The sequence below is a fragment of the Poecile atricapillus genome, chromosome 21 (genome assembly GCF_030490865.1).
Source record: "Poecile atricapillus isolate bPoeAtr1 chromosome 21, bPoeAtr1.hap1, whole genome shotgun sequence".
Classification (NCBI taxonomy): Eukaryota; Metazoa; Chordata; class Aves; order Passeriformes; family Paridae; genus Poecile; species Poecile atricapillus.
This window is the reverse complement of record NC_081269.1, coordinates 4102749-4125945: the sequence shown is the minus strand read 5'-3', so window position 1 is coordinate 4125945 and position 23197 is coordinate 4102749. Positions and strand designations below refer to the sequence as shown.

The following is a 23197-nucleotide window of genomic DNA, read 5'->3' as shown; positions in this document are numbered from 1 at the left end:
TTCACAGCCTTTGAAAGATAGAACTTAAAAAGAGAGATTTCATGTGCTTTTCTAGCTCAGCTCTCCAGCATCTCCTTGAGTGTTCTTCACTTGCTCCACTCTGTCCATTTAACAAAATGTCAGCTGAGGAATCTAAACCACATTTTGATTCTGACATTTGCTGCTTTTCATAAGCAAGAAGTTGAACTCAGCCCTTCCCCTGGCACAGAGGAGGAAATCCTGTTAATTTAACTTGCAGCTAAGGTGCTACAAGTTATTCCAAGGAGCATTTTGAGGAGGGAGCTGTCCTGGGTTTTGCATAGTTCTTGCTATTATCTTGTACAGCTACATCCAATTATTACCACATCACTTCAGGGTTTGGAGGCAACAACCTGGGATTCACCCATGTCCCACTTCTGTGCCCAGCTCCACCAAAAATGGAAATTTGCTTTTCAGCTGGAGCAGGGAAAGCTGGATCCTGCTACTTCCAAAGGTTGTTGAGGCTTTGAAATTCAGATAGGCTGACTTGTGACCTGACTTGTGACCCACCTCCATTTTAATTCCTGCTTCTTCTCCTATTTTGGGAGTCTTTTTAATATAAATTTTGGTCCTTTGACTTTTTTTTGTCTTCTGTGAGCTCTGCTTACTACTATCTTTTTTGACTGTTCAGCATGCTTTTTAAGTCTTTAAGCAAATCTCTTTTTATCATGAACTTCCCCATCTGACCTGAGCCATGGTCCTGGCTGTGGCTTTTCCCAGAGTGCCCCCACAGCTCCCCCTTTTTGCAGAGGAGTGGAGTCCATCAGGGTAACCCCTCTCCTGAGGTCTCTAAGTCAGCTGGAGCCCAGCTGAAGGAAGCCTTGGGACAAACACCTTTTCAATAAGCTTTTGTGCAAGGCAGGCTCCCTCCTCCTCGCTGCCTGAAAGCCAACTGAGTGCCAGTGGGGCTGTTGAGTCTTGTTTCAGTCCTTGTGCCAATCATTCCCATTGTTTCTTTGTGTCCCTTTCACATTTTCCATGGCCTGAACTCTGTCCACAATGCAGCCCACAGACCAGGGCTCTGTGTGACACAGTATCTCCTTCTTGTGAATGTGAGATCAGCCACAGCTTTCAAAACAAGTGATGCCATAAATGAACTGAGCTGCATTGATTCCTGTAGGTTCCTTAAAAACCTCTCCCTGTTGTTCATCTTCTGTACCTGCTTTTATGGTCGAATGGGTTTTGTATCTGCCTGGGTTATGTGACTTCCAGAAAACTTGGAATTTCAGACTAGGCAGACATTTAAGCAGAGACTGAAGATTGTAGCTGAAAACTTGAAGTTCTGTGAGTGTGGTGTGTGAGCTAACAGGGCATTATTTGATTATTTAGACTCTTGAAACCAAATACTGCACAGTTTATCTTCCAAACCAAAGTCCTCCCTCCCCAGGCTCTGCTGGGTGCTTTTGGAAGTGGGGTAAGGATCAGCACAAAGGGCTGCTCCCCAGGGCAGGGCAGGGCAGGAGCCTGTCTCATTAATTACTGTTAATTGACTCCAAGAGAGGAGTGAGGGTACAAGGAATGAGGGTAGGGGGGAGTCTTGAGCTCAGCTTCTCAATGAAACACCTCTTGCTGCTGTAAATAAAGAATAGAGCCCACCCCAGCACTGCTCACCTCCCAGTTCCTCTAGAGTTCCATAGCTTTGTCATAAATAGCTCCCTTTATTGTTTCTTAATGATAGAATTAAAATAGAAAACACTGCCAGCTCCCAGGCGTGGGGAGCACGGGGTATTCCTCTGTCTCATTCCAGATCCCACACTTCCCTGAAATCCACGTGTCTCACCCAGCTCAGACTCTGCAGTGCTAAAAACGCCCTCAGCCTTGTTTCCTGTCCCTAACTGGCCAAAAGATGTCCCTGACAAGGACCAAAAGGGACATCCTTCCCAGGATGCTACCTCATTCCTGCAAAGGTTTATCCCTGCTGACCATTGGGATCACTGGGAGCTGGGACATTTGCTTCCAGTGTGTGCTTGCCAAGTACAAGCAGCACAGTCATGACATGAAAACCTTCTGGGCTGATGGGTGAGAATTTTACAAGCTCTGGAGAATCCATCCACCTCCCTGCCCTTGCTGCCAGGCTGGGTGGGTGCATTGCAGCACCATTTCCCCAGGCATAATGTAATGCTCCATGCTGAGAGCTCAGTTTTTTACTCTGTAGATAATCCCTTATCCAAATTCCCTTGGGCCTGCACAGAGCTCCAATCTGCCTGCAAGGATGCTGACAGGATAAGGAGGAGCATTTGCATTAGGCAATGGTCCTATGAGGAACATTCCTGCTTCTACCCATATTTTCTTCAATGCACACCCAGCTTTTCTCAATACACCACCTGGAAGGGCACTGTCAAGCCCAGCCTGTTTTGCCTTCTCATGTTGCCTCCTGCACACAAGTTTTAGCAGTTGCTCATGCCATTCTTCTCCCCGGCAGGGTGTTTACTGCTGAAATTTGTGCAACAGCTTGTGAAATGTTCCTGCTGAGCCACAGCCCAGGAGGTGTTAGTGAAGCCAACTGACCACAGAAGCCAAGCTTGGTGTGTGGGGGGAATTGTGGCTCCACACAATCTGAAGTCAAAGGGCACTCCCAGCTTTCGGAGGGCCGTGTTGATGTGAAAAATGGGATTAAACTTTGCAGGAGAAGGGGTGCTCTGTGCTATGAGCCCCCATCAGCTGGGCAGGAGCACCCAGGTGCCAGCTCTGTGTCACGGAGGTGTGGCGGGCACAGACTTGGTGGCTTCCAGCTGCAGCCGAGGAGCTTTAGCAGTAAAAGCCCTGGGAAAATCGTGTCACGAAAGGCAACCTGTAACAACCTGCGTGCAATTTCTAAATACCCCCCGTGCTTTTCCTAGAACAACTTCTGGCAGGTCTATTTTTAACCGGAACGTGCCCAACCTTGCCCGAGCTCCTTTCTCTGCGGTTTTTAGGGTTTTTTTGGCTCGCTTCCCACGCCGCGATTGTATCAAGGTTAATTCGACCGTCCTGCCGGGCTCTTCCTACCTCCCCCAAAAGAGCAGCACCTGCCCGGCTTCGCTCGCTCTCCGGGGCAGGGCAGGGCAGGGCCAGCCGCGGGCTCGTTCCCCGATAAGGTTCCGCAGGGACTCTGCTCTCCGCCCCGGCAGCGTTTCACAACCGGCCCGGCAGTGCCAGCCCCGCTGCCGCCCGCGGAGCCCACGGAGGACGGCGGCGGCCTCGCAGCGCTGCCAGCGCGGCAGGAGCGACCCCGAGCGCGGCGGCCAAGGTAGCGAAGGGACCCCCGGGGCGGGACACGTCCTTCACCCCGCTCTGCTTTCGCCTTCTCCCCTCTCCCACCCAGATCACCGGGCACGGAGGGGGAGCGGGGGCCCCGCGGCCTCGCCCGTTCCGCTTCCGCCATGTGAGCGGAAAGAGGAAGCGGCGGCGGCGGCCCCCGGTGGGCGGCGGGGGCGGAGGGTCCTGCCCGGAGCCGAGGGCAGCGGCTGGGGGGAGAGCCAGCGGCTCGCAACCACCGCGCCGCAAGCACTGCCACGCCTGTCGCCTCAGCCCCGCTGTCGCTCGGGGGTCCCCGCGGTTCCTCGTGGGGTCCCCATCGCGCCGTGTCCTCGCCGGGTGTCGCTCGATACCGCGGGGCGCTCCGCCCCGCCGGGGGCAGCCCCGGCTTCCTCGGTGACATCCCCACGCTCCCACCAGCGCCCTGCGCTGCTTCGCAAACTTTTCTAACTCGGGAATTACGTAAGGCTGCAGAGACAGGCGGCGTGTGAGGCACGAAGGGCGGCGAGTTCGCTGCCCGGGGATGGGGATGGGGATGGGGATGGGGATGGGGCGGGGGCGCGGCCGGAGGCTGCGGGTGGGTCCGGTGCCCCTGGGGACCAGCCGGGCTGAGCTGGGTGTCACCGGTGTCTCCTCAGTGCTCAGCGGCCATGGAGAGGATGCAGCAGATCGTGGGGCGGGCGAGGGCCGCCTTCAGCTCGGGCCGGAGCCGCCCGCTGGAGTTCAGGATTCAGCAGCTGAAGGCCCTGGAGAGGATGGTGCAGGAGAAGGAGAAGGAGATCCTGGCAGCCCTCAAGGCGGATCTGAACAAGGTCTGTGCTGTCGGGGAGTTTCTCCCATCAGCCGTGCATGGACAGTGGTTGGCCCTGAAGGGAAAGCAGGAAGGCCAAGGGCTGCCTTTGTTGTGTTAAATGACTTTTGCTCTTGTCCCCCTTGGCCCTGGCTCCCACTGTGGCCTGCAAAGACCTGCTGCCACCACTTGTAAGATCTACACCACTTGTAAGGAGTTAGTCTAAGGCAGGACTGCAGAGGCAATCCTGGCTGTCAGCTTTTTGTCAGTTCTGCCTCACACCCTTAGGTTGGCTAGCTTTGGCCAGGGATCATTTGTCGCTGCCAGTGGCAGACCCTTTGAAGCAGCAGGGCTGTGATGGTGGCTGTGGGAGGTGGGTGCCTTTGCCATCCCTTTCCCCAACCCCCCTGTTGTTTCAGTGTGGGCCCAACGCCTACAGCCATGAAATTCTGGGCGTGCTGGGGGAGCTGGCCCTGACCATGGAGAAGTTGCCGTCGTGGGCAGCCCCTCAGCCCGTGAAGAAGAACCTGCTGACCCTGAGGGACGAGGCCTACATCAACTACGAGCCCCTGGGCGTGGTGCTGGTCATCGGGGCCTGGAACTACCCCTTTGTGCTGGTCATGCAGCCCCTGATCGGGGCCATTGCAGCAGGTGGGGATCCAGCACGGCCCCAGCCTTGCTGGGCTGGTGGCTGGGAGCTGGGGCAAGGATGTGAGGGCTGAGTGTCCGTGCTGTGTGTGCCCTGCAGGCAATGCCGTGGTGGTGAAGCCGTCGGAGGTCAGCGAGAACACGGCTCGGCTGGTGGCCGAGCTCCTCCCACAGTACCTGGACAAGGTGAGTGCGGCCCCGTGCCTGGCATGACTGTCTTGATCTGTCCTGCTTCCAAAGGGCTCCTGCAGGTTCAAGCCACATCCATTGCCTGCTCCCTTCAAAGCAGCATAAGCAGGAGGCAGAGGAAGGGCTGAGTTAGAGTCCAAAGGTACATTGACAGATTCTCCCCGTGTTTGTGTATGAGCTTACATAACACTGCTGCAGTGTGACAGCCTTATTGACACCCATGACCATATGGAGAGGTGTGTGTGTACTTCTCACTGCAGGAGCTGCTCTTTTGGAGCTGTGCTGGGGATGTCCTTAGGTCAACACAGGTTGTGTAGGATGGTGGCTGTGCCTGGCTCTTCCTGAGAATTAGGCACTATGTGTTCCATGGCAGCCTGTCCTGGGTTTTTATGTCCTGCTGAACTGCACTTGGAGGAGGAGGTGTTGTTTCTCCTCCTCTTGCCTGGCAGTTCTGTCGTCCCCTGTACTGTGTCACAGACTGTTGCTGTCACTGCACAGGGCCCTGTGGAGTTTCCTCCAGGGAGTTAGCACCTTCTCGAGGTGGGAGGCAGGAGCAGAGGAAGGAGGCAGCTCTGGGGAGAGTCTGGCAGTCATGTGCACCCTGATTCTTACTGTGTGGGAGCAGCTCCGCAGCCAGACTCAGCCCTGGCCTCAGCCTGCATTTCTTTTAGTTCTTATGACACAAAGTGTGATATGAAGCTTCATTTCAGGGGAAGGAGCAGAGCATATCTCTGATACCACTATATTTTGTTCCTATCATGAAGTAGGCCACAAATAAGCGTGCCCTCTGCCACCTGCAGAGCTGCTGCCTTGATCTAAGTGCTTTGAGTCAAGGTCTCAGGCTCATGTTTGCCCTGCAGGATCTGTACCCTGTGATCACTGGAGGAGTTCCTGAGACAACCGAGCTGCTGACCCAGAGATTTGATCACATCCTCTACACCGGCAACACTGCAGTGGGCAAAATTGTGATGGCAGCAGCTGCCAAGCACCTGACCCCTGTCACCCTGGAGCTGGGGGGAAAGAGCCCCTGCTACATCGACAAGGACTGTGACCTGGCTGTGGCCTGCAGGTCAGCTTGCTGCTGCCTTGATGGGCCCTGAGCAGCAGGGCAGGGGGAGGTCTCTGGGCCAGCATCCCCAGCCCAGGGGCTGCCAGCAGGGCTGAGGGGTGTGGCAGGGGTTGTCCATGGGGAAACCGTGTCCCTTTTGTCCCTTGTCCCAGGCGGATAACGTGGGGCAAGTACATGAACTGTGGGCAAACGTGCATCGCCCCAGACTACATCCTGTGCGACCCCTCCATCCAGAGCCAGGTGGTGGAGAACATCAAGGCGACTCTGAAGGTGAGGGAGGAGTTCCTTGTGCTGTGGGAATTGTTCCAGGTGTGATTTCCTGGAGCTGTGGCTGTTGGAAGGTGTGCTGAGCACTTTTGTTTCTGCTGTGTCCTTGCTCAGGAATTCTATGGGGAAGATGTGAAGTCGTCTCCAGACTATGAAAGGATTGTCAACCAGCGTCACTTCAAGAGGGTGAAGAGCCTGCTGGAGGGGCAGAAGATCGCTCTTGGGGGAGAGTCTGATGAGGCCTCCTGCTTCATAGGTGCTCCTGGCAGCTGCTGTGGAGGGGAGGTGGTGGTGGGCGCTTCCTGGGCTCCGTGTGTCTGTGCCTGACTTGGGTTGTGTTGAACACAGCAGTGTCCAGGACAAGGTCCTGTCCTGGGCCAGATGTGTGTCCTGCTCATGCTGTTCTGCCATTGTCCCGTTTGCCTCAGCTCCAACCATCCTCACGGACGTTTCCCCGGAGTCCAAGGTGATGGAGGAGGAAATCTTTGGACCAGTGCTGCCCATTGTGCCTGTGAAGAGCGTGGAGGAAGCCATTGAGTTCATCAATCTTCGGGAGAAGCCCCTTGCCCTTTATGTCTTCTCCAACAACAAGCAGGTGGGTCTGGGCTGTGCCAGGGGAGATCAACATTGTAGCTCCCTTTCCAGTATCCTCAGTTACACGGTCTGGTCTCTTCTTTAAGCCTTTTTTAATCTTCTCTTTTGTTTTTTGGGTTTTTTTTCTTTTTCTAGTTAATCAAGAGAGTCATCTCGGAAACCTCCAGTGGTGGTGTGACTGGAAATGATGTCATCATGCATTTCTTCCTCTCAACTTTGCCTTTTGGTGGTGTTGGTAAGTTACTGGAGCTCCTTAAGAGTTGGTACTTATGGCACAGTGTGTGCCAGGGAACAACAACTCATGGTTTGTGTCTGGGTATCCCTGTGCCTCCTACAGCCCAAGTCTCTTGCAGCAGGTCTTGTTAATGATGATAAATTCTGGGAGTGCATTAGGACAGGGGCCAGGAGGGAAAAACCTTTGGATGTATTTTTGGAAAGATTGAAACATTTAGTGCAGCCTGATGGGAAAGGTTCATTAAAACCATTAATGAGTGATTGGTGGAAATGAGGTGAGGAAGGCTGGAGTACATTGTAGAGACTGAGAATGCTGCAGGGGAAGGGGCAGTTGTGGACAGAGTTTTGGCTGACCTGCCTGTCTGTGTCCCTCAGGCCACAGTGGGATGGGCGCCTACCACGGCAAGCACAGCTTCGAGACCTTCTCCCACCGCCGCGCCTGCCTGATCAAGGACCTGAAGATGGAGAGCACCAACAAAATGAGGTACCCACCTGGGAGCCAGAAGAAGGTGGATTGGGCCAAGTTCTTCCTCCTGAAGCGGTTTAACAAGGCCCGAATTGGGCTCTTTGTCCTGGCCCTGCTGGGGGTTGTGGCAGCAGTGATGATTAAGGTGAGTTTTGTGTCTTTGCTGTCTATGGTAGTGCATGAGTGATTTGCCCAATCTGTTCTTTGCAACTGCAGCCCTTTTATAAAGCCTGACCTCTTTTTCTGTCTTGGGATTTATTATATCTGTCCCATCTTAAATTCTTACCTTCTCACTCTTGCAAGTGATCTGTAGAATAGGACTATCCCTGGAGTGACCTCGCAGACTGCTGAACTCCTTATTGCTCTTCCCTGGTAGGTGACACTGGTGGGATGCTCCCTCCAGAGGCAGAGGTTGGTAATCTTGGACTGGTTAGGAGTAGTTTCCATTCCAGGGCTTCCTTCAGCAGTGTTTGAGCTGCCTCACAGCCCAGAAAGCTGCAGTCTGTGCCGTGGCACCCTGGGGAGGGAAGCTGTGTCCCAGAGCCAGGGTCAGTGACGAGCTCTTGTTCCTCCTTGCCCATTGCAGCCCCTGTCTGACCTCAGCTCAATTATTCTCATTTCCTCCCTTGTTTCCATCTGGGTCCTGTGGAAGGGTGGGATGTCCTCTCCTCTCTGCAGGAGGCAGAGGCTTGCAGGACGCTCAGGATGCCTCCTGAGGTGGAGGAACAAGATCTGAATCTCTAAGCGTGGTCACTGTTGGTTGTTCATGTCTGACAAACCAGACACTACATGTGCCTTCACTGACTGCTCTGTGGCATTTAGTGAGCTTAAGGGAGCAGCTCCTGAGGGCACAGGAGGTGGCAGGGTGGATCAGGACTCTGCCTTTCGTCTGTGCAGTTGCTGCTGCAAGGACACATTCAGGAGCCCAGCATCCAGGGCAGATAACCTGCTCACATAATCCAGGAGGAGCTGTAAGAGCCAAGAACTGGCTCAGGCCTTGAGGCAGCAGCCAGGGAGGCAGGCCCTGTGTAGGGGAATGAGAGGGGGGAAACTCACAGCATCTTGAAATCATTTGGGTTTCTCAGAGCCACCAGTCTGTGCTGAAGAGAAAAGCCCTCTTGGTTGTGCTGGCTGTGCAGAGGCTGGGCTGGCCCAGCGGGTGGTAAGGAGGAGCAGGTTTCAGAGCACTGCTGTGGCTGTCACAGTGAGGTAGGAGCCTTTTTCTTCTCCTGTGTGTAGACCCAGTTTGAGATTGGGAAAAGCTTTGTAGATGAGTGAATGTGGGGCTGAGCCAGAGCACGATGCTTCCCCTGACACCTGAGATAACCAGTGCATGCTGAGGGGCAGGAGAGCTGCACGCTGGGGAACCCCCCTGACTGAAGGGGCTTTGCTTCAGGCTGTTCTAGAAAGGGGATTGGTTTTGTCTCAGCAGATCCTTCACAGGATGTTGGTGTTGTGTTTTGCTTTCACAGGTGGTTAACTGATGAAGAGAGGAGAAGGCACCATGTGCGCGTCATACTCTGGGTGCTCGCTTTGTGTCTGTTTCCTTAAGCTGGAAAGTCATTATTTTCTTTTGTTCTGGGTGATTTCAGTGAGCTGTCGAGCACACAGAGTAGACTTAGAGAGGCACTAACCACGAGAAGGCTCAGATTCCTGTTTACTTAAAAGCCATGCTGGAACAGAGGGACCAGTGCGGACAAGCTGTTTGAAGGAGGACTGTAGAGCAAGAAATTCCAGTCCCTACCTCCACCCTGTGCCATGCAGAGCTTCCAGGGACACAGTGTCCTGCACCAAACCACTCACCATCCTGCAGTGACCAACAGGAGCTGAAGTTTCAGCAATCCTTGGGTTGACAGTGTTTTTCCTGCAGTTTAGGGGATGATCTGAACACCCCTCTCTTGGTGACAAGCCTGAGACAATCCGTGCTGCCCAATGCATTTGGCCAAAAGTGATGGCTGTGAATAAACTCGGTGAGGTTCCCCTTGCCATTTAATTGAGGTGAAACATTCTCACATCTCTTCAAACCAGAATCATCCTCAGCTGGTCAGGGGCTGCTTGCTGGGTTCTGTGTTTCATCATGTGCCTTTAACAGTTATTTAGCAGTTAGAAAATTCCAAAGGTGATGCCTGCACTGCCTGTATTGTGCTGATGAGTGTCTCATGCTGGAGCAAAAGAACTTTCAGGCCTGTTCAGAGAAGTGGGAATGACAAATAATACCTTGTGGATTAGCCCAGCCCCACACAGCCATTTGCTTTTTCCCTGTGGGATGGGGAAGAGAATTGGAAGAAAGTGAGAAAACTTGTATATTGAGATAAAAGTAGGTGAAGTGAAAACTGGGCTTCCAGGCAAATCAAAGCAAATTAAAGAATTTGTTCATTAATTCCCCTCATCAGGCAGGTGTTCAACCATCCCCAGAAGAGCAGGGCATCATCATCACACCTGGTGGTGACTTGGGAAGACAAACACCATGACTCCCAATGTCACAAAGAAACTTAGTGTCTACCATGAAAATTAACTTCATCCCAGCCAAAGCCGGTACAAAGCTGTTCCTGGTCAGATTCCTCTAAGGAAAAACAATTACTGGAAGAGTGTGTGTGCTCCTTCATGTTTGAGCTTCTCAAGATGCTGTAATCTTGCACTGGGGGATAATGTGGGGCTTGTTCTAGCTTGGGGGAAGGATGCTGAAGGAATTGAAGGTGAAAGAGCTTTAGAACTGCTTCACAAAATAATTGAACAATTATTACTAAATGCAATTAATATAGAGTAGAAAATTATATTTACTGTGCAATAAGTGGGATTTCTTCATGTCTGGTGAAAATCCATGTACTAAGCCTTTTTGATGATACATTTTGCAAGCCACTAAATAAACACTGAGAATTTAAATAATAAACCGAGTGTGGTAAGTCCTTGCAGTCTCCTGAGGAATCCTGCTCTGCTGGTCCCAGCTCTGGCCTTGGCTTGGCCGAATGGCACACTTGTGTTGTCAGGTGTCCCTGGCACCCTGGGAAGGGTCCCCAGGAGCTCTCTTGGGCACTGAAAATGCTCCTGGGAAACCAGGCAGGGAGTGGGGTGAGCCAGTGGAGGAGCTGGCCCGTTTCCCCCTTTCAAATCCATGCCTGGTGGATGCCACCTGCCTGCTTGGGGTTTTTTGGCTGCCAGATCTGAGCGTTGTCTCCCGACAGCAGCTGTGGCATGTGGGCCACACATCCCTGGCGTGGGCAAAGCCACGTGGTCTCTGCCATCCCACACCGGGGCTGAGTCACTGCCCTGGCTGGGAGCAGCAATCCAGGGCTCCCCAGCCCAGCACAGGGTTGGGTAAAGGGCATCTTGTACCCAGCCAGAGCCCTGGGCCAGGGCCAGCTCTCCTGTGGGAGGAGGGATCGCCCCCAGCCATGGAGGGGAAGGGCTTGTGCCTGCTTGCACTTGCCACAGGAGGCTGGTGGAGAGAGAAGCTTCTCTGAAGGTAACTTGCCTTTTTTCTTCTTTTTTTTTTATGAGTCACTTTCTTGGGCTGTGTCACACAGCTGTGGTGGTGGGTTGGGAAGGATTTAATCCTTGTCAGGGGATCTTGGTGTCTTGGTTGGTTGGGCAGGGATGCAGGACCAGATCTCTGGTTGTGACTAAAGAGTGAAATGCTGCTCCTGGGAAGCAGGATGAAGTCTGTGCAGTGTTTTGTCATTTTTCTGTGAGGACATGTGAGAGCCTCAGGGTTATGGTACAGATGGGCTCAGGCTGGCTCTGCGCACACAGCTCTGTTTCCAGCTGGCTGCCCACCCAGGCCACAGCGATCTCTGTGTTTTGGCTCCTTGGGAGCATCCCTGTGAGCAGAGGGTGGAGTGGCTGGTGCCTTTGAAGCTTAGAGAAAGCACCCTCAGAGCAGGAGCAACCAGCAAAGCCCAGGTTGCTGTGAGAGGTGCCCTGTGCTTGCTGTGAGCCCGGAGCGCTCAGCCTGGGAGTGGGAGCTCCTCTCCAAGAAGGACAAATCTCCCAGCCTGGCTCGGGGTGGGACACCTCATGGTGGTGTTCCCAGGGCTGAGCAGCCCTCGAGGGCCCGCGCTGAGCTGGGTGTCACCGGTGTCTCCTCAGTGCTCAGCGGCCATGGAGAGGATGCAGCAGATCGTGGGGCGGGCGAGGGCCGCCTTCAGCTCGGGCCGGAGCCGCCCGCTGGCGTTCAGGATTCAGCAGCTGAAGGCCCTGGAGAGGATGGTGCAGGAGAAGGAGAAGGAGATCCTGGCAGCCCTCAAGGCGGATCTGAACAAGGTCTGTGCTGTCAGGGGCCTCTCCTTTTTGCTGTGCATGGACAGTGGGTAACCCTGAGCAGAGCAGGAAGGCCGAGGGCAGCCTCTGCAGTGATGAATGGTTTTTGTTGTGTCCCACACCATGGAACTGGATGACTCTGACTCTCCAGGGTGCCACAGTGGCTGTGGGAGGTGGGTGCCTTTGCCATCCCTTTCCCCAACCCCCCTGTTGTTTCAGTGTGGGCCCAACGCCTACAGCCATGAAATTCTGGGCGTGCTGGGGGAGCTGGCCCTGACCATGGAGAAGCTGCCGTCCTGGGCTGCCCCTCAGCCCGTGAAGAAGAACCTGCTGACCCTGAGGGACGAGGCCTACATCAACTACGAGCCCCTGGGCGTGGTGCTGGTCATCGGGGCCTGGAACTACCCCTTTGTGCTGGTCATGCAGCCCCTGATCGGGGCCATCGCAGCAGGTGGGGATCCAGCACGGCCCCAGCCTTGCTGGGCTGGTGGCTGGGAGTTGGGGCAAGGATGTGAGGGCTGAGTGTCCGTGCTGTGTGTGCCCTGCAGGCAATGCCGTGGTGGTGAAGCCGTCGGAGGTCAGCGAGAACACGGCTCGGCTGGTGGCCGAGCTCCTCCCACAGTACCTGGACAAGGTGAGTGTGGCCCTGTGCTGGTGCCCAGGTTTCTCTGAGCCACAGTGATGAGCTGGGCTGGGGGGACCCTGACACCCCTGCCCTGCAGGATCTGTACACCGTGGTCACTGGAGGAGTTCCTGAGACAACTGAGCTGCTGACCCAGAGATTTGATCACATCCTCTACACCGGCAACACTGCAGTGGGCAGAATTGTGATGGCAGCAGCTGCCAAGCACCTGACCCCTGTCACCCTGGAGCTGGGGGGAAAGAGCCCCTGCTACATCGACAAGGACTGTGACCTGGCTGTGGCCTGCAGGTCAGCTTGCTGCTGCCTTGATGGGCCCTGAGCAGCAGGGCAGGGGGAGGTCTCTGGGCCAGCATCCCCAGCTCAGGTGCTGCCAGCAGGGCTGAGGGGTGTGGCAGGGGTTGTCCATGGGGAAACCGTGTCCCTTTTGTCCCTTGTCCCAGGCGGATAACGTGGGGCAAGTACATGAACTGTGGGCAAACGTGCATCGCCCCAGACTACATCCTGTGCGACCCCTCCATCCAGAGCCAGGTGGTGGAGAACATCAAGGCGACTCTGAAGGTGAGGGAGGAGTTCCTTGTGCTGTGGGAATTGTTCCAGGTGTGATTTCCTGGAGCTGTGGCTGTTGGAAGGTGTGCTGAGCACTTTTGTTTCTGCTGTGTCCTTGCTCAGGAATTCTATGGGGAAGATGTGAAGTCGTCTCCAGACTATGAAAGGATTGTCAACCAGCGTCACTTCAAGAGGGTGAAGAGCCTGCTGGAGGGGCAGAAGATCGCTCTTGGGGGAGAGTCTGATGAGGCCTCCTGCTTCATAGGTGCTCCTGGCAGCTGCTGTGGAGGGGAGGTGGTGGTGGGCGCTTCCTGGACTCCGTGTGTCTGTGCCTGACTTGGGTTGTGTTGAACACAGCAGTGTCCAGGACAAGGTCCTGTCCTGGGCCAGATGTGTGTCCTGCTCATGCTGTTCTGCCATTGTCCCGTTTGCCTCAGCTCCAACCATCCTCACGGACGTTTCCCCGGAGTCCAAGGTGATGGAGGAGGAAATCTTCGGACCAGTGCTGCCTATTGTGACTGTGAAGAGCGTGGAGGAAGCCATTGAGTTCATCAATCTTCGGGAGAAGCCCCTTGCCCTTTATGTCTTCTCCAACAACAAGCAGGTGGGTCTGGGCTGTGCTCCCTCATGGGAGTGTGTCTGCACAGCTGGATCCTGAACATGGCTGGTCCCAGACACAGCTCTCTGTAGGGTCTGTGTCAGTTCCTTTTCCATGTAAATTGCAGCATTTGGGGGCCATGAGAGTGCCCAGAGCTGCTGGAGGCTCCCAGTTTTCTGCTGAAGGGCTCTGTGTTTGCACATCTCCACCCACACAGGTGGGCGCTGCTTCCTGCCGTGTCTGCTGCCCCCATTTCCAGGCTCTGTTTTCCAGCTCAGGAATTCAGGTCAGGGCTTTGCCCTGGAACAACAGCCTCAGGCAGTTTGGGTGGGAGGGCTGAGCAGCACCCTGGGCTGACATGAAGCCTTTTCATTTTGTGGCTGTTCCAGCTGGGCAGATCCTGTGCTTAAGTGGTGTAAACTGGCCTCTCTCATGGAACAAGGCACAGCCTGTGCCCCCCAGAAAGGGGGATGGAAGCATCACCTTGAACCCTCCCTGCTCTGGTTCACGGTGTCCCATCTTGATTTGTGCCCTCTCCCATTGTGGGCAGCTGATCAGACGGGTGATAGCAGAGACCTCCAGCGGTGGCATGACAGCCAACGATGTCATCATGCACTCCGTGGTCCCAGGTCTGCCCTTCGGTGGTGTGGGTGAGTCCTCACTCCAGCACATGCACAGCAACGAGCAGCAGCCTCTGACCCAGGAGCTGTCCTGCCCACTTGGCGATTCAGGAACTTCCAGCTGCATTTAATGTTATTTTCTGGGGTGGGTTGCTTTGTAAAAAGGCTTATTGGGCCTCCCAGTGAGAGAGAAAACCCCCCCAGCACATAAATGAGCTCTGGTTCTCCTGTGCTGAGGTGTGGGATGAATTTGTCCATGGCCTGGTTGAGTTTCCACAGCTGCTGTCGGGCTCCTGTGGCACAGACTGTTTGGCTGTGGGGAGGGCTGAGGTCTTGGGTGTTGTTAAGTGTCCTCCTCATGTCCCACCCCCTGAAATCACAGGCCCAGCTCCTCCTGTCCCTGACCCCTGTGAGAATTTTGTGGGAAAAGCAAGGCTGGCCCTGGGAGGACAGAACTGGTGTCATTAACATTTTACGGGTGGTCTCACACAAGCAGCAGGTCAAGGCAGTGAGCGTGTCCTCACTGGTTTCTGAGAAGTTAAAAAAGCTGCTCTTTGCTCCTCTGCCCTGAGCAGCAGCATGGCCAAGCTTTCCCTGTGTCCTGGGGGCTGCCAAGCTGAGTTTGAGAAGCGCAGGTGTCCCTGTGGCTGGTGTGACCTGCCTGGCTGTGTCCCTCAGGTCACAGCGGGATGGGCGCCTACCACGGCAGGTACAGCTTCGAGACCTTCTCCCACCGCCGCGCCTGCCTGCTCAAGGACCTGAGGTGGGAGGCTGTGAACAAACTGAGGTACCCACCTGGCAGCATGGAGATGATGCATTTGGCCAAGTTCTTCCTGCTGAAGCAGTGTAACAGGAGCAGGGTGGGACAGTTCATCTCGGCCCTGCTGGCGGCTGTGAAAGCCGTGGTGGCAAAGGTGAGCTTTGTGTGTCTGCTGTGCCTGTGAGTGTGTGCTCCCAGTTCTGTTCCCTGAGCCCCACCTGCCCTCAGCCTTCATCACCCCATTTCTTTGAGCTCTGCTCCCTCCCTAGAGGACTCATCCCTGTTTCTGTGCCTTTCCAGGTGTTGTGCCCCCAGCGAGAGGTGTGATGGGCAGCCGGCCCTTGGACCTGCTGCTCGCTCCCTGCAGTCCTGCTGCTGAGCTTTCCTTTGCTGCAATTTCATTTCTTCCAAGGTAGACAATGCACTGAAGAGGTAGAAGACAAAAAAAAAATGCATCTATAGCAGAGACACCCCAAGCTAAAGGCTCCAGCTCCTGCTGAAACAGGAATCTATCCAGACCTAGGCTGTGGGTCATGCCTGAGCAGTGAGTAGCCGATGGAAGGAAACAGCATCCACCCTGCTTTGTAAACAGTAGCTCCTCTAAAAACTCCTGGGAACGTGGGAGTGTTTATCACAAGGGTGTCTAAACAAAGCCAGTCGTTACTGAGCCTGTTATCTGTGTAACACCTCACCTGATCCCCAGAGGAAGCCCTCATCACAGAGATAAGCCTGGAAAATGAGGGTCTCACTGCAGGGGACAGCCCAGGCTGGTTGTCCCCAGAGCAGAGGGAAAGAGCCTCGAAGGACCTGCAGCATCTCATCCTTGAAGGGTCTCATGACTGAATGGGTGATGCTCCTTGCAGAGAAACCACCTTTAGCCATCCAAGGTGTGCAAAGGCCACCAGAGGTTGTGGCAAAAGCCACCTGAGCCGTGGCCATACTGTCCCAAGGACTTGAGAAGTTCCAGGGACTGTTGTACTGCTGCATTTGGGGCTACTGGGGCAAAGACAGGGGCACTGCTGCAACTGGAGTCCCAGGTCTGGGGCATCCCCAGCCAGAGTGGTAGAGCAGCCACAGCCATCCCCTCTGTAACTGAATTTCAGGGTTTTATTCATTTATGGGTAGTCTTTTACCTCCAAACTTGTAACTGAGCGCTTGACCTTGACCCTTGCTGAATAAAACCTTTGCTTTACTGCGAAGGCCACATGGGGCGGGGCAAGACCCACTTGTGGATGTTCCCTGTTCTGGCCCCAGCCCTGCCCTCAGCCCCCACCCCAAGGAGCCAGCCCCACTCCAGCCAGGTTTATTCTTTATTGGGCATTTGTCATGGAGCAGCAGGGGGAGCTGGGCTGTGCTCAGCCCCAGTGGGTGGTGGCAGTGTGGGCCGGGGGTGCCCCACACGCTCAGGCAGCCCAGAGCAGCATTTTGGGTGCCAGGGCAGCCTCAGGGCCCATTCCCAATCAGTACCTGCACAAACGCTGCTCAGCCCTGGCAGAAGCCCTTTGGCTCCTGCGGGACAGGCGTGCGCTCCATTTTCTCGCTGGCTGGTCCGTGCTTTGTACGCCTGTCCCTCAGGAAAGGCTTTCACCCCAAAAACAAGTCCCCAAAGTCCTTGGTGCGAGTCAGCCTGTGCTGCTGATCAGCTTTATGGCGATGCCGAGCGCGAGCGCGGCCACGGCTGCGGCCACCGCCAGCCCCCGGCGCAGGATGAGCTGCTTGGTGACCACGGGGGTGGCCGGAGCGGGGGTGGCCTCCCGCAGCTCCAGCTGCTGCGAGGCTCCCTCCGTCTTGGTGATGCCCGTGAGCACGACGTCATCCTGCACTTCTATTCCTGCTGCAAGGAGAACGGGGCTTGAGGGGTCTGGGGGGGCACTGAGGGATTTTTGGGGAGGGTTTTGTCACGGGGTGGAATGCACGAGCAGCCCAGGGTGTGGAGACGTCAACCAGGTCCTGCTCCTAGAGGTGGGACCGAGGTGAGGACTGACCACCCTCTGCACCCCTCCCAAGCCCACACTTGTAATTACTGCTCTCCCAGTAACTGAGGGTGTCACCAGCACAACACTCTCTGCCCCATTTGGTGGGCTTGTTCCTGGCTTATGTGAACCCTCAGGGACCCTTCCCAAACCCAAACCCTCCCCAGCATGCAGCACCCCGCTCCTGCTGTACCGACAGACCCCAACACTGCCCTGGCAGGGAGGTAAGTGTGGGGCTGGGGGGCTGGTCCCACGTCCAGATCCTTGCAGGAGGGCTCGGGGCCCAGGCTCGGCAGCTCTGCTGGTGGCAGCTGGGTCACTCCCGCACGGCGCTGAGCCTGGGGAGGGAATGTGCTGGCTTTAGTTGGGAATTCCCACTCTGTTGCCTCTCTTGAGGTTTCCCTGGAGCTGTTGAGGCACAAGGTGATGCTCAGGGCTGCAGGACTGAGGTAGCCTGGGTCACCCCATCTGCTCTGAGCTTCATGTCCCCAAACAAGGAGCAGGGGGAAACCCTAAGGCCACTGAGTGCTTGTGCAGGAGGAATACGGGGATGTCATGGGAGCGCCATTCAGGGCACCAAACAACAGCACTGGCCATGAGATTGAGCCTGTCTCATCCCAGCAGGGCACTGGGGACCTTCCCAGTGCAGGGATGTGCTGTCAGTGCCCGGATTACCTCCTTAGCTGCCTTCTCCCAGTTCAGGCGGGAGATGTAGGTGATGAAGCAGGTGCAGAGGATGAAAACGCAGACGAGCATTGAGATCCACAGGCCTGCGGAGGGCACGCGGCATCAGCCAGAGCCAACCCAGCATCCCAGGACAGCAGGTCCAGAAAGGAGATGTCACCCAGGTCAATGGGGACACAGGGTGGTCATGGGTGCCTGCTTTGAGGTTGTAAAAGCTCCCAGCAGCTGCAGGAGCCACCCCAGTCCAGCCCAGTGTGCCCAGGCAGGTCAGAGGGGGGACAGAGCCAGGCACAAGGGTTGTGGTGAGCCCCCAGTGGAGCTGCACCTGCCTGTGGGGGGTTTGGGGGTGCAGTGCTCAGTGGTCAGTACCGATGACTCCGATCTTGGCCACGAAGAGCAGCACAGCTGCCAGGGGCATGCCCACACCGTAGTAACTCACGGCGTTGAGGATGGCGCCGAATTTCTGCTTCCCGACTCCTCTGAGCACTCCACTGCAGGCACCCTGCCAGGAGAGCACGAGGGGCTGGGGCAGGGAGCATCTCCATGGAATTCAGGAGGTGACCCAGCCCCCCCACCAGCTCCCTGTGTCCTGCCCCAGTCCTATGGGTCACCATCTTTTTATGAGCTCAGTGTTTTCTAAGGGATGATCCCAGGATCCCAGGAGCTCTGCAGGGTCCTGGTGTGGGCACTGGTGCTCAGCTGACGGACCCTTGGCTGCCTGATCCACAACGCTGCTGCTGAGCACCAAGGTTCCCCATGGAAAATAGCAAACATTCCCTGGGACTTACAGTCATGGCTTCAAACAGGTGGAAGACAACGTAGATAGGCATGACCCACGCCACCAAGTCAATGATTTCCCTGGGGATGGAGGAAAGCCACAGATCACCTCTGAGAACTGACCTCCACATACCAAGGCCAGGAGCTGGGGGCACTCACTTGTCCATGGTGAAGATGTATCCCAGCACATTCCTTGTGGCAGCTAAAATGGACCCCACAATTACGGAGAACACCCCTGAAAACATGGCACAGAGCTGAACCCAGCCTGGCTGGAGAGCAGGGGGAGAAGAGGCAGGCAGAGAACTGCAAACACTCCCTGCTCCATGGGAAGGAGCAGGAAGAGGCTTTCCAGGCTGTTGTGGACTGACCTGTGCAGATCAGGCTGGTGCTGGAGGATCTCTTGGCCGCCTCGATGTCGCCGGCGCCCAGCGCGTTGCCCACCTGCACACCAGCAGCTGTGCCCAGCCCCAGGGGGATCTGCAAGCACAGGGCTCACATGTGTCTGACCACGGGCTTGTCACAGTGATGGGGGATCACCACCCAGCAGAGAGCAGGATGGAGTTAAAGCATCCCTGCAAGGAGGGATGGGCAGGAGCAGGGAGAGACTCGAGTGCAGAGGGGGAGGACGGGGCTTTGCTGGAGCTGATTTTTGCTGTGTGCCTGTCTCAGGACAGCCCCCATGGAGCCCTGGTCTGCAGTGATAACCCAGCCCTTACCATGAAAGCCACAACAGACACCTCATAGATGATGGACTGGACGGAGAGCTCGACAACGCTCAGCAGGCCTGTGGGACAGGAGGGGTCAGTGCTGGCTGTGGCTGCTGCTCTGGGTCAAGCCTGGCCATCTCCTGGCAGCTCCCCTCTCCACTGACCTATCAAGAAGCTCCCAATCTCATAGGTCCACCACTCGATGCACATCATGAGCATGCTGGGGATAGCCAGGGAGGTGAAGCTGTCCCACTCCAGCAGGCACTCGCTGGACCAGCCTGTTGAGAGGAGAAATGACACCTGATGGATGATCAGGCTGGCCATGTGCTCCATCCTGCACGGCACCTGGGGCAGCTGGAGGTGCCATTCCTGTTCTCAGAGCCAGCAGCTCCACAGGAGCACAGTGTCCACCAACAACCTCTCTGCTGCTGTCCCATGGGCCACAGAGCAGCACAAGCCTCAGCCCATCCCTCCCTGAGCGGTGTCCAAGGACAGCCTCCTGCTCACATCTGTGCTCATCCGGCTTTGGGGCTGAACTTCCAAAGCCTCAGCAGAAAGTTTCATTTCCGCAGAATTAATGTTTAGTGCTGATCACACAGCTCTGCCAGCGCTGGCATGTGATGAGCTGCCACTGAAGCAGCACTGTGGCACCTCGGGCTGGGGTTAATATTTCACCATCAGGATGAGCAGAATTCCTCTTCTATCAAGAACACCCAATAGAAGCTTTATGGACACTTCAGGGTAAAGCAGAGGAACCAGGGGAGATGCCCTTACCTCCCCACGTGTTCAAGTGGAGTTTCCTGCCTATGATGAACAGGAACAAGAAAATGGTTTGTGAATACTGAGCGATGGTGTTGGCCCAGGCAGAGCCCCTGCAGAGGAAGTGAGAAAGGTCATTGGAATCCTGCTTGTGCCCCCCTCAGGGTGGAAAAAGACATCCTGCTGTACCCCTGAGATCTCAGCATTCCCCTGCCATTGCCAGGTGCCCTGTTTCCTCTCCAGGGGACGCAGGTGCTACTCACGTGACGCCCAGGTGGAACACGTAGAGCAGGACGTAGTTTGCAGCCACGTTGACCATGTTGCCAATGACCCCACTCAGCACCAGTGGCCACATGATCATCTGCAAAGAGGAGGAGATGGGGGGGTCTTCACAAAGGTTTTGGGAGAGATGAGTGAAGGTTCCCCCAGCCCCACTCTCAGTGCTTTTCCCCCCCCCAAAAAAAGCCCCAAACTTCCAGTGATGTCATCTGCTTGGAAAATGAATGTGATGGAGGTAAATCCTTATGTGGGGAAGTATGAAGGGAGATGGATGGATGCAGCTGGCTGTGGGATGGGCTGATCTGTCACCCTGAAAACTCAGTTTTCCGATCTTGTTGACAGTTTCTAAGAACTTTCCCAGGACAGTGACTGTAAACATAGATAGGTACACATTCTTTCTGATACATGTCCTTTGATGGATGTCTCACACGACCAGTGTGATTGGAAAGGTGGTAACCTAACTATCCAATCCCTGGTCATGGCCAAAAATCTATAAATACTGAAGTTGTAAGAATAAAACCAGGTTTTTTTCCCTGTTATACGGGAGCTGTGTCTGTGTGAGTCATTGTGTGTCCTACAGCAACACTGATCTACAAGGTCAGAGCTGTTTTGGGGCACCTGGGCACCCTGTCACTGGGAACAGCGAGCATGGAAGCCCTGGGTGCACTGTGGAAGGGAGCCCTGAGCCAGGGTGGGTGTGAGGAATTTGGGACCCACCTGGTTCTGCAGGTATCTTGTCTCCAGGTTATACAGAAAAACCGCCTGCAAAGGAAATTTTGGATGGGATGAGCCGGTGCTGAGCTGTAGGATGGGGACAGCCTGTCCCCATGGGCAGGGGGCATCCAGGATGCCCACGGGCACTCACCGGGAGGGCAGGGAGAAACGCATTCACGTAGTGCTGGGTCAACCTGGGGGTACACAGAGGGGTGTCAGGGAGGGGCATGGCCATGGCCACCCTGCTCCCAGCCCGTCCACACTGGGGAGGGATGAGGGGACCACCCAACCTGGAGACTTCGGGATCCTGCTGCATGACCAGCATCAGCTCCTCGATGTTGATGAGGATGGCGCAGCAGGGGAAGCAGCAGAGGAGGATGATGATGGTGGCACGCTGCAGGATCACCCCCACACGCAGCAGGTTCTTGCTGCCATAGGTCTGCAAGGTGAGAGGGCAGCAGTGAAATGAGCTGGTGCTGGGGGAAAAGGGGCCCTGAAAAGCATGGAGCAGCCCTGACCACCCTGAAAACCTCCTGGGAAGGATTTGGAGAATGGATCTTCTCGTTATGGGATTGTTACCTGGGGATAAGCTTCCCCAGCTCACAGGAGCAGCCAGGGCTCCATGTGGTGCCTGGGCATCATCGGCTCATGCTGGAAACCACCCCACACTCCCTAGGACGAGTGTCAGCATTTCCTACCCACCTGGGATATCAAGGTGTCACACGCTGAAGTCAAACCGTAACCTACAGAGATGGCAGTGACATTTATAACCTGTGAGTTAAAAAAAACAAGGATGGAAGGTGAGCATTTAAGACTTTCAGGTAGGGAAGAGGGGCTGAAAGGAAAAGCAGGAGTCTGAAATCTCCTCTATCCTTTTCCCATGCCACATCTCCTCCCGGTGTCAGCAGGGAGGGATGTGGTGCCCGGCCCCGGGAATGCTTACAGCGATGGCCAGAGTGACAGAGGCCAGCTCAACCTTGCCCAGGTGGCCACAGAATATGGAGCTGACAAGGTGGATCAGGAAGATCAGCAGCTGGATCAGGATCTAAGCACGGAGGAGAGCCGAAGGTTAGGGATGGAGGTGAGCAGGGGTGCTTGTGCTGGGGGAGTCTCTCCTCCCGGCTCCTTACCAGCGGCCCCGCCAGCACCAGCAGCTGCCTCACGTCCTCCCAGAAGTTTTCCGGAATCCAGCGGCGTTTCTTCTGGCAGCTCCCGGGTGTGAGATTGCCCTGGCCAGCATCCCTTCCCTCCCCGAAGCCATTCTCCTCGGGGAAGTTCTCCGGCTTCATGCTGCCCTGCGGGGGAGTGGAACGAGCCCCTTCCTCCGCGCTCTGTTAAACCGGAGCAATGTGTAACCACGCTGGGGTGAACTTCAGCCGGGGCCGGACGATCCGGCCCCAAACTCCCTGCTCTGGGCTGGCCACGGGGAGCGTGGGCAGCGGGGCAGGGCAGGACACGGGCGGCGGAGCCCAGCGAGGCTCCGGGCAGCGCAGAGCAGCGCGGACGCACCGTGCGAGGCTCCTGCTGCCTGTCCTGAGCCAGCCTTAGGGGCTGAGCCAGCCTAAATCCACCCTGTGAGCCCTCCTCCTACCTCTCCTGCTTCGGCACAGCTGCCCCGGCCGGCGGGCTGGGGCTGCTGCTCCGGTTCTGGCTGTGGGAGCTGCTCCGGCCGCTGTGTCCCGCTCGCCCCCATCACAGCCGCCAGGACAAGCCGGCCCCCTTGGCTCCAGCTGTCCCTGACACGGCCCCACCGTGTCGGGTTTCACTGGCACCGCTCCCCCAGGCCTAACACAGCGTCCTTGGCCCGGCAGGGAGGCAGGGGAGGGGAGATGCTGCCCGGTGCAGACCCCACCTGCACGGAGCGGGGCTGGGATAACTGATGGGACACACCGAGACACCTTCCTGCTCTCCCCTCACTCCCATCCCAAACCTACCGCGATTCTGAGCAGGGAAGAGTCTGACACCTCCTCCCACTGATGTTGGGGATGGTGGCAGCTTCAAGCTTGTTTGTGTCACACTTTTTCATTCACAGGCTACCAACAGCAGGAGAGCTGTGGGTGACAGGGAGGTGTCGCACACCTGTATGAGGTATTGACTTGCCAGGAGCCAGCAGCTGACATGTCACAGTCACTCAGCCACAGGACAGGCCCAGATGGATTCAGAGCTGGGCTGTTTTGCATTATGACATAGGGAGTTCTTTGATGGCTCTGTAAGGTTGAGCAACACAGCCTCCCTCTTCCATGGTGCTCAACAACCACGACAACAACAAATCTTGTTTTTGTACCCAAGGGGAAGAGTGATAACACTGTCTGGAGCCAGCCCCAAACCCCAGGGCCAGCACCAGACCCACCCACAATCCTTCCTCTTA

General features: G+C 55.9%; 3 protein-coding genes across 8 annotated transcripts; 2 read left to right on the top strand and 1 right to left on the bottom strand.

Annotated features, from left to right (window-relative positions):
• Positions 1-3025: 3025 nt before the first annotated feature.
• Positions 3026-10402, top strand: LOC131587022 (aldehyde dehydrogenase family 3 member A2-like). Of its 5 annotated transcripts, none has more exons than XM_058854437.1 (12): positions 3026-3247; positions 3894-4067; positions 4465-4696; positions 4794-4879; positions 5743-5951; positions 6104-6221; positions 6333-6474; positions 6647-6813; positions 6948-7047; positions 7422-7657; positions 8598-8721; positions 8985-10402. In XM_058854437.1, the coding sequence occupies exons 2-11, from the start codon at positions 3906-3908 to the stop codon at positions 8676-8678; spliced, it is 1533 nt and encodes a 510-aa protein (XP_058710420.1). In that variant the 5' UTR covers positions 3026-3247; positions 3894-3905; the 3' UTR covers positions 8679-8721; positions 8985-10402. The 5 variants fall into 5 exon arrangements, with proteins under 5 accessions (XP_058710420.1, XP_058710421.1, XP_058710419.1 ...); XM_058854438.1 differs by lacking the exon at positions 3026-3247 and adding an exon at positions 3374-3747; XM_058854436.1 differs by lacking the exon at positions 3026-3247 and adding an exon at positions 3375-3717.
• Positions 10403-10807: 405 nt separating this feature from the next.
• LOC131587051 (aldehyde dehydrogenase family 3 member A2-like) lies at positions 10808-16090 on the top strand. Its single transcript, XM_058854493.1, has 11 exons — positions 10808-10975; positions 11599-11772; positions 11989-12220; positions 12318-12403; positions 12492-12700; positions 12853-12970; positions 13082-13223; positions 13396-13562; positions 14107-14206; positions 14855-15090; positions 15237-16090. Exons 2-11 carry the CDS (start codon positions 11611-11613, stop codon positions 15261-15263), a joined length of 1479 nt encoding a protein of 492 aa, XP_058710476.1. The 5' UTR covers positions 10808-10975; positions 11599-11610; the 3' UTR covers positions 15264-16090.
• Positions 16091-16228: 138 nt separating this feature from the next.
• Positions 16229-22519, bottom strand: LOC131587050 (multidrug and toxin extrusion protein 1-like). 2 transcript variants are annotated; one of them, XM_058854491.1, is made up of 18 exons: positions 22421-22519; positions 21960-22160; positions 21773-21874; positions 21532-21600; positions 21120-21268; positions 20981-21023; positions 20833-20877; positions 20100-20197; positions 19852-19949; positions 19242-19355; positions 19087-19154; positions 18739-18847; positions 18530-18605; positions 18382-18451; positions 17963-18095; positions 17585-17679; positions 17103-17247; positions 16229-16770 (listed from the first exon to the last, which is right to left on the bottom strand). In XM_058854491.1, the coding sequence occupies exons 2-18, from the start codon at positions 22116-22118 to the stop codon at positions 16559-16561; spliced, it is 1785 nt and encodes a 594-aa protein (XP_058710474.1). In that variant the 5' UTR covers positions 22119-22160; positions 22421-22519; the 3' UTR covers positions 16229-16558. The 2 variants fall into 2 exon arrangements, with proteins under 2 accessions (XP_058710474.1, XP_058710475.1); XM_058854492.1 differs by having other exon boundaries at positions 16229-16767.
• Positions 22520-23197: the final 678 nt, after the last annotated feature.

Excerpts from the sequence above, each read along its gene's own strand:
- LOC131587022 (XM_058854437.1), top strand. The coding sequence starts at position 3,906 with ATGGAGAGGATGCAGCAGATCGTGGGGCGGGCGAGGGCCGCCTTCAGC. Across the intron at positions 7,048-7,421 it reads TTTGCCTTTTGGTGGTGTTG|GCCACAGTGGGATGGGCGCC; the intron begins GTAAGTTACTGG and ends TGTGTCCCTCAG. Across the intron at positions 7,658-8,597 it reads TGGCAGCAGTGATGATTAAG|AGCCACCAGTCTGTGCTGAA; the intron begins GTGAGTTTTGTG and ends TGGGTTTCTCAG.
- LOC131587051 (XM_058854493.1), top strand. The coding sequence starts at position 11,611 with ATGGAGAGGATGCAGCAGATCGTGGGGCGGGCGAGGGCCGCCTTCAGC. Across the intron at positions 13,224-13,395 it reads TGAGGCCTCCTGCTTCATAG|CTCCAACCATCCTCACGGAC; the intron begins GTGCTCCTGGCA and ends CGTTTGCCTCAG. Across the intron at positions 13,563-14,106 it reads TCTTCTCCAACAACAAGCAG|CTGATCAGACGGGTGATAGC; the intron begins GTGGGTCTGGGC and ends CATTGTGGGCAG.
- LOC131587050 (XM_058854491.1), bottom strand. The coding sequence starts at position 22,118 with ATGAAGCCGGAGAACTTCCCCGAGGAGAATGGCTTCGGGGAGGGAAGG. Across the intron at positions 20,878-20,980 it reads CGTTTCTCCCTGCCCTCCCG|GCGGTTTTTCTGTATAACCT; the intron begins GTGAGTGCCCGT and ends TTTCCTTTGCAG. Across the intron at positions 19,155-19,241 it reads GATTGGGAGCTTCTTGATAG|GCCTGCTGAGCGTTGTCGAG; the intron begins GTCAGTGGAGAG and ends CCTGTCCCACAG.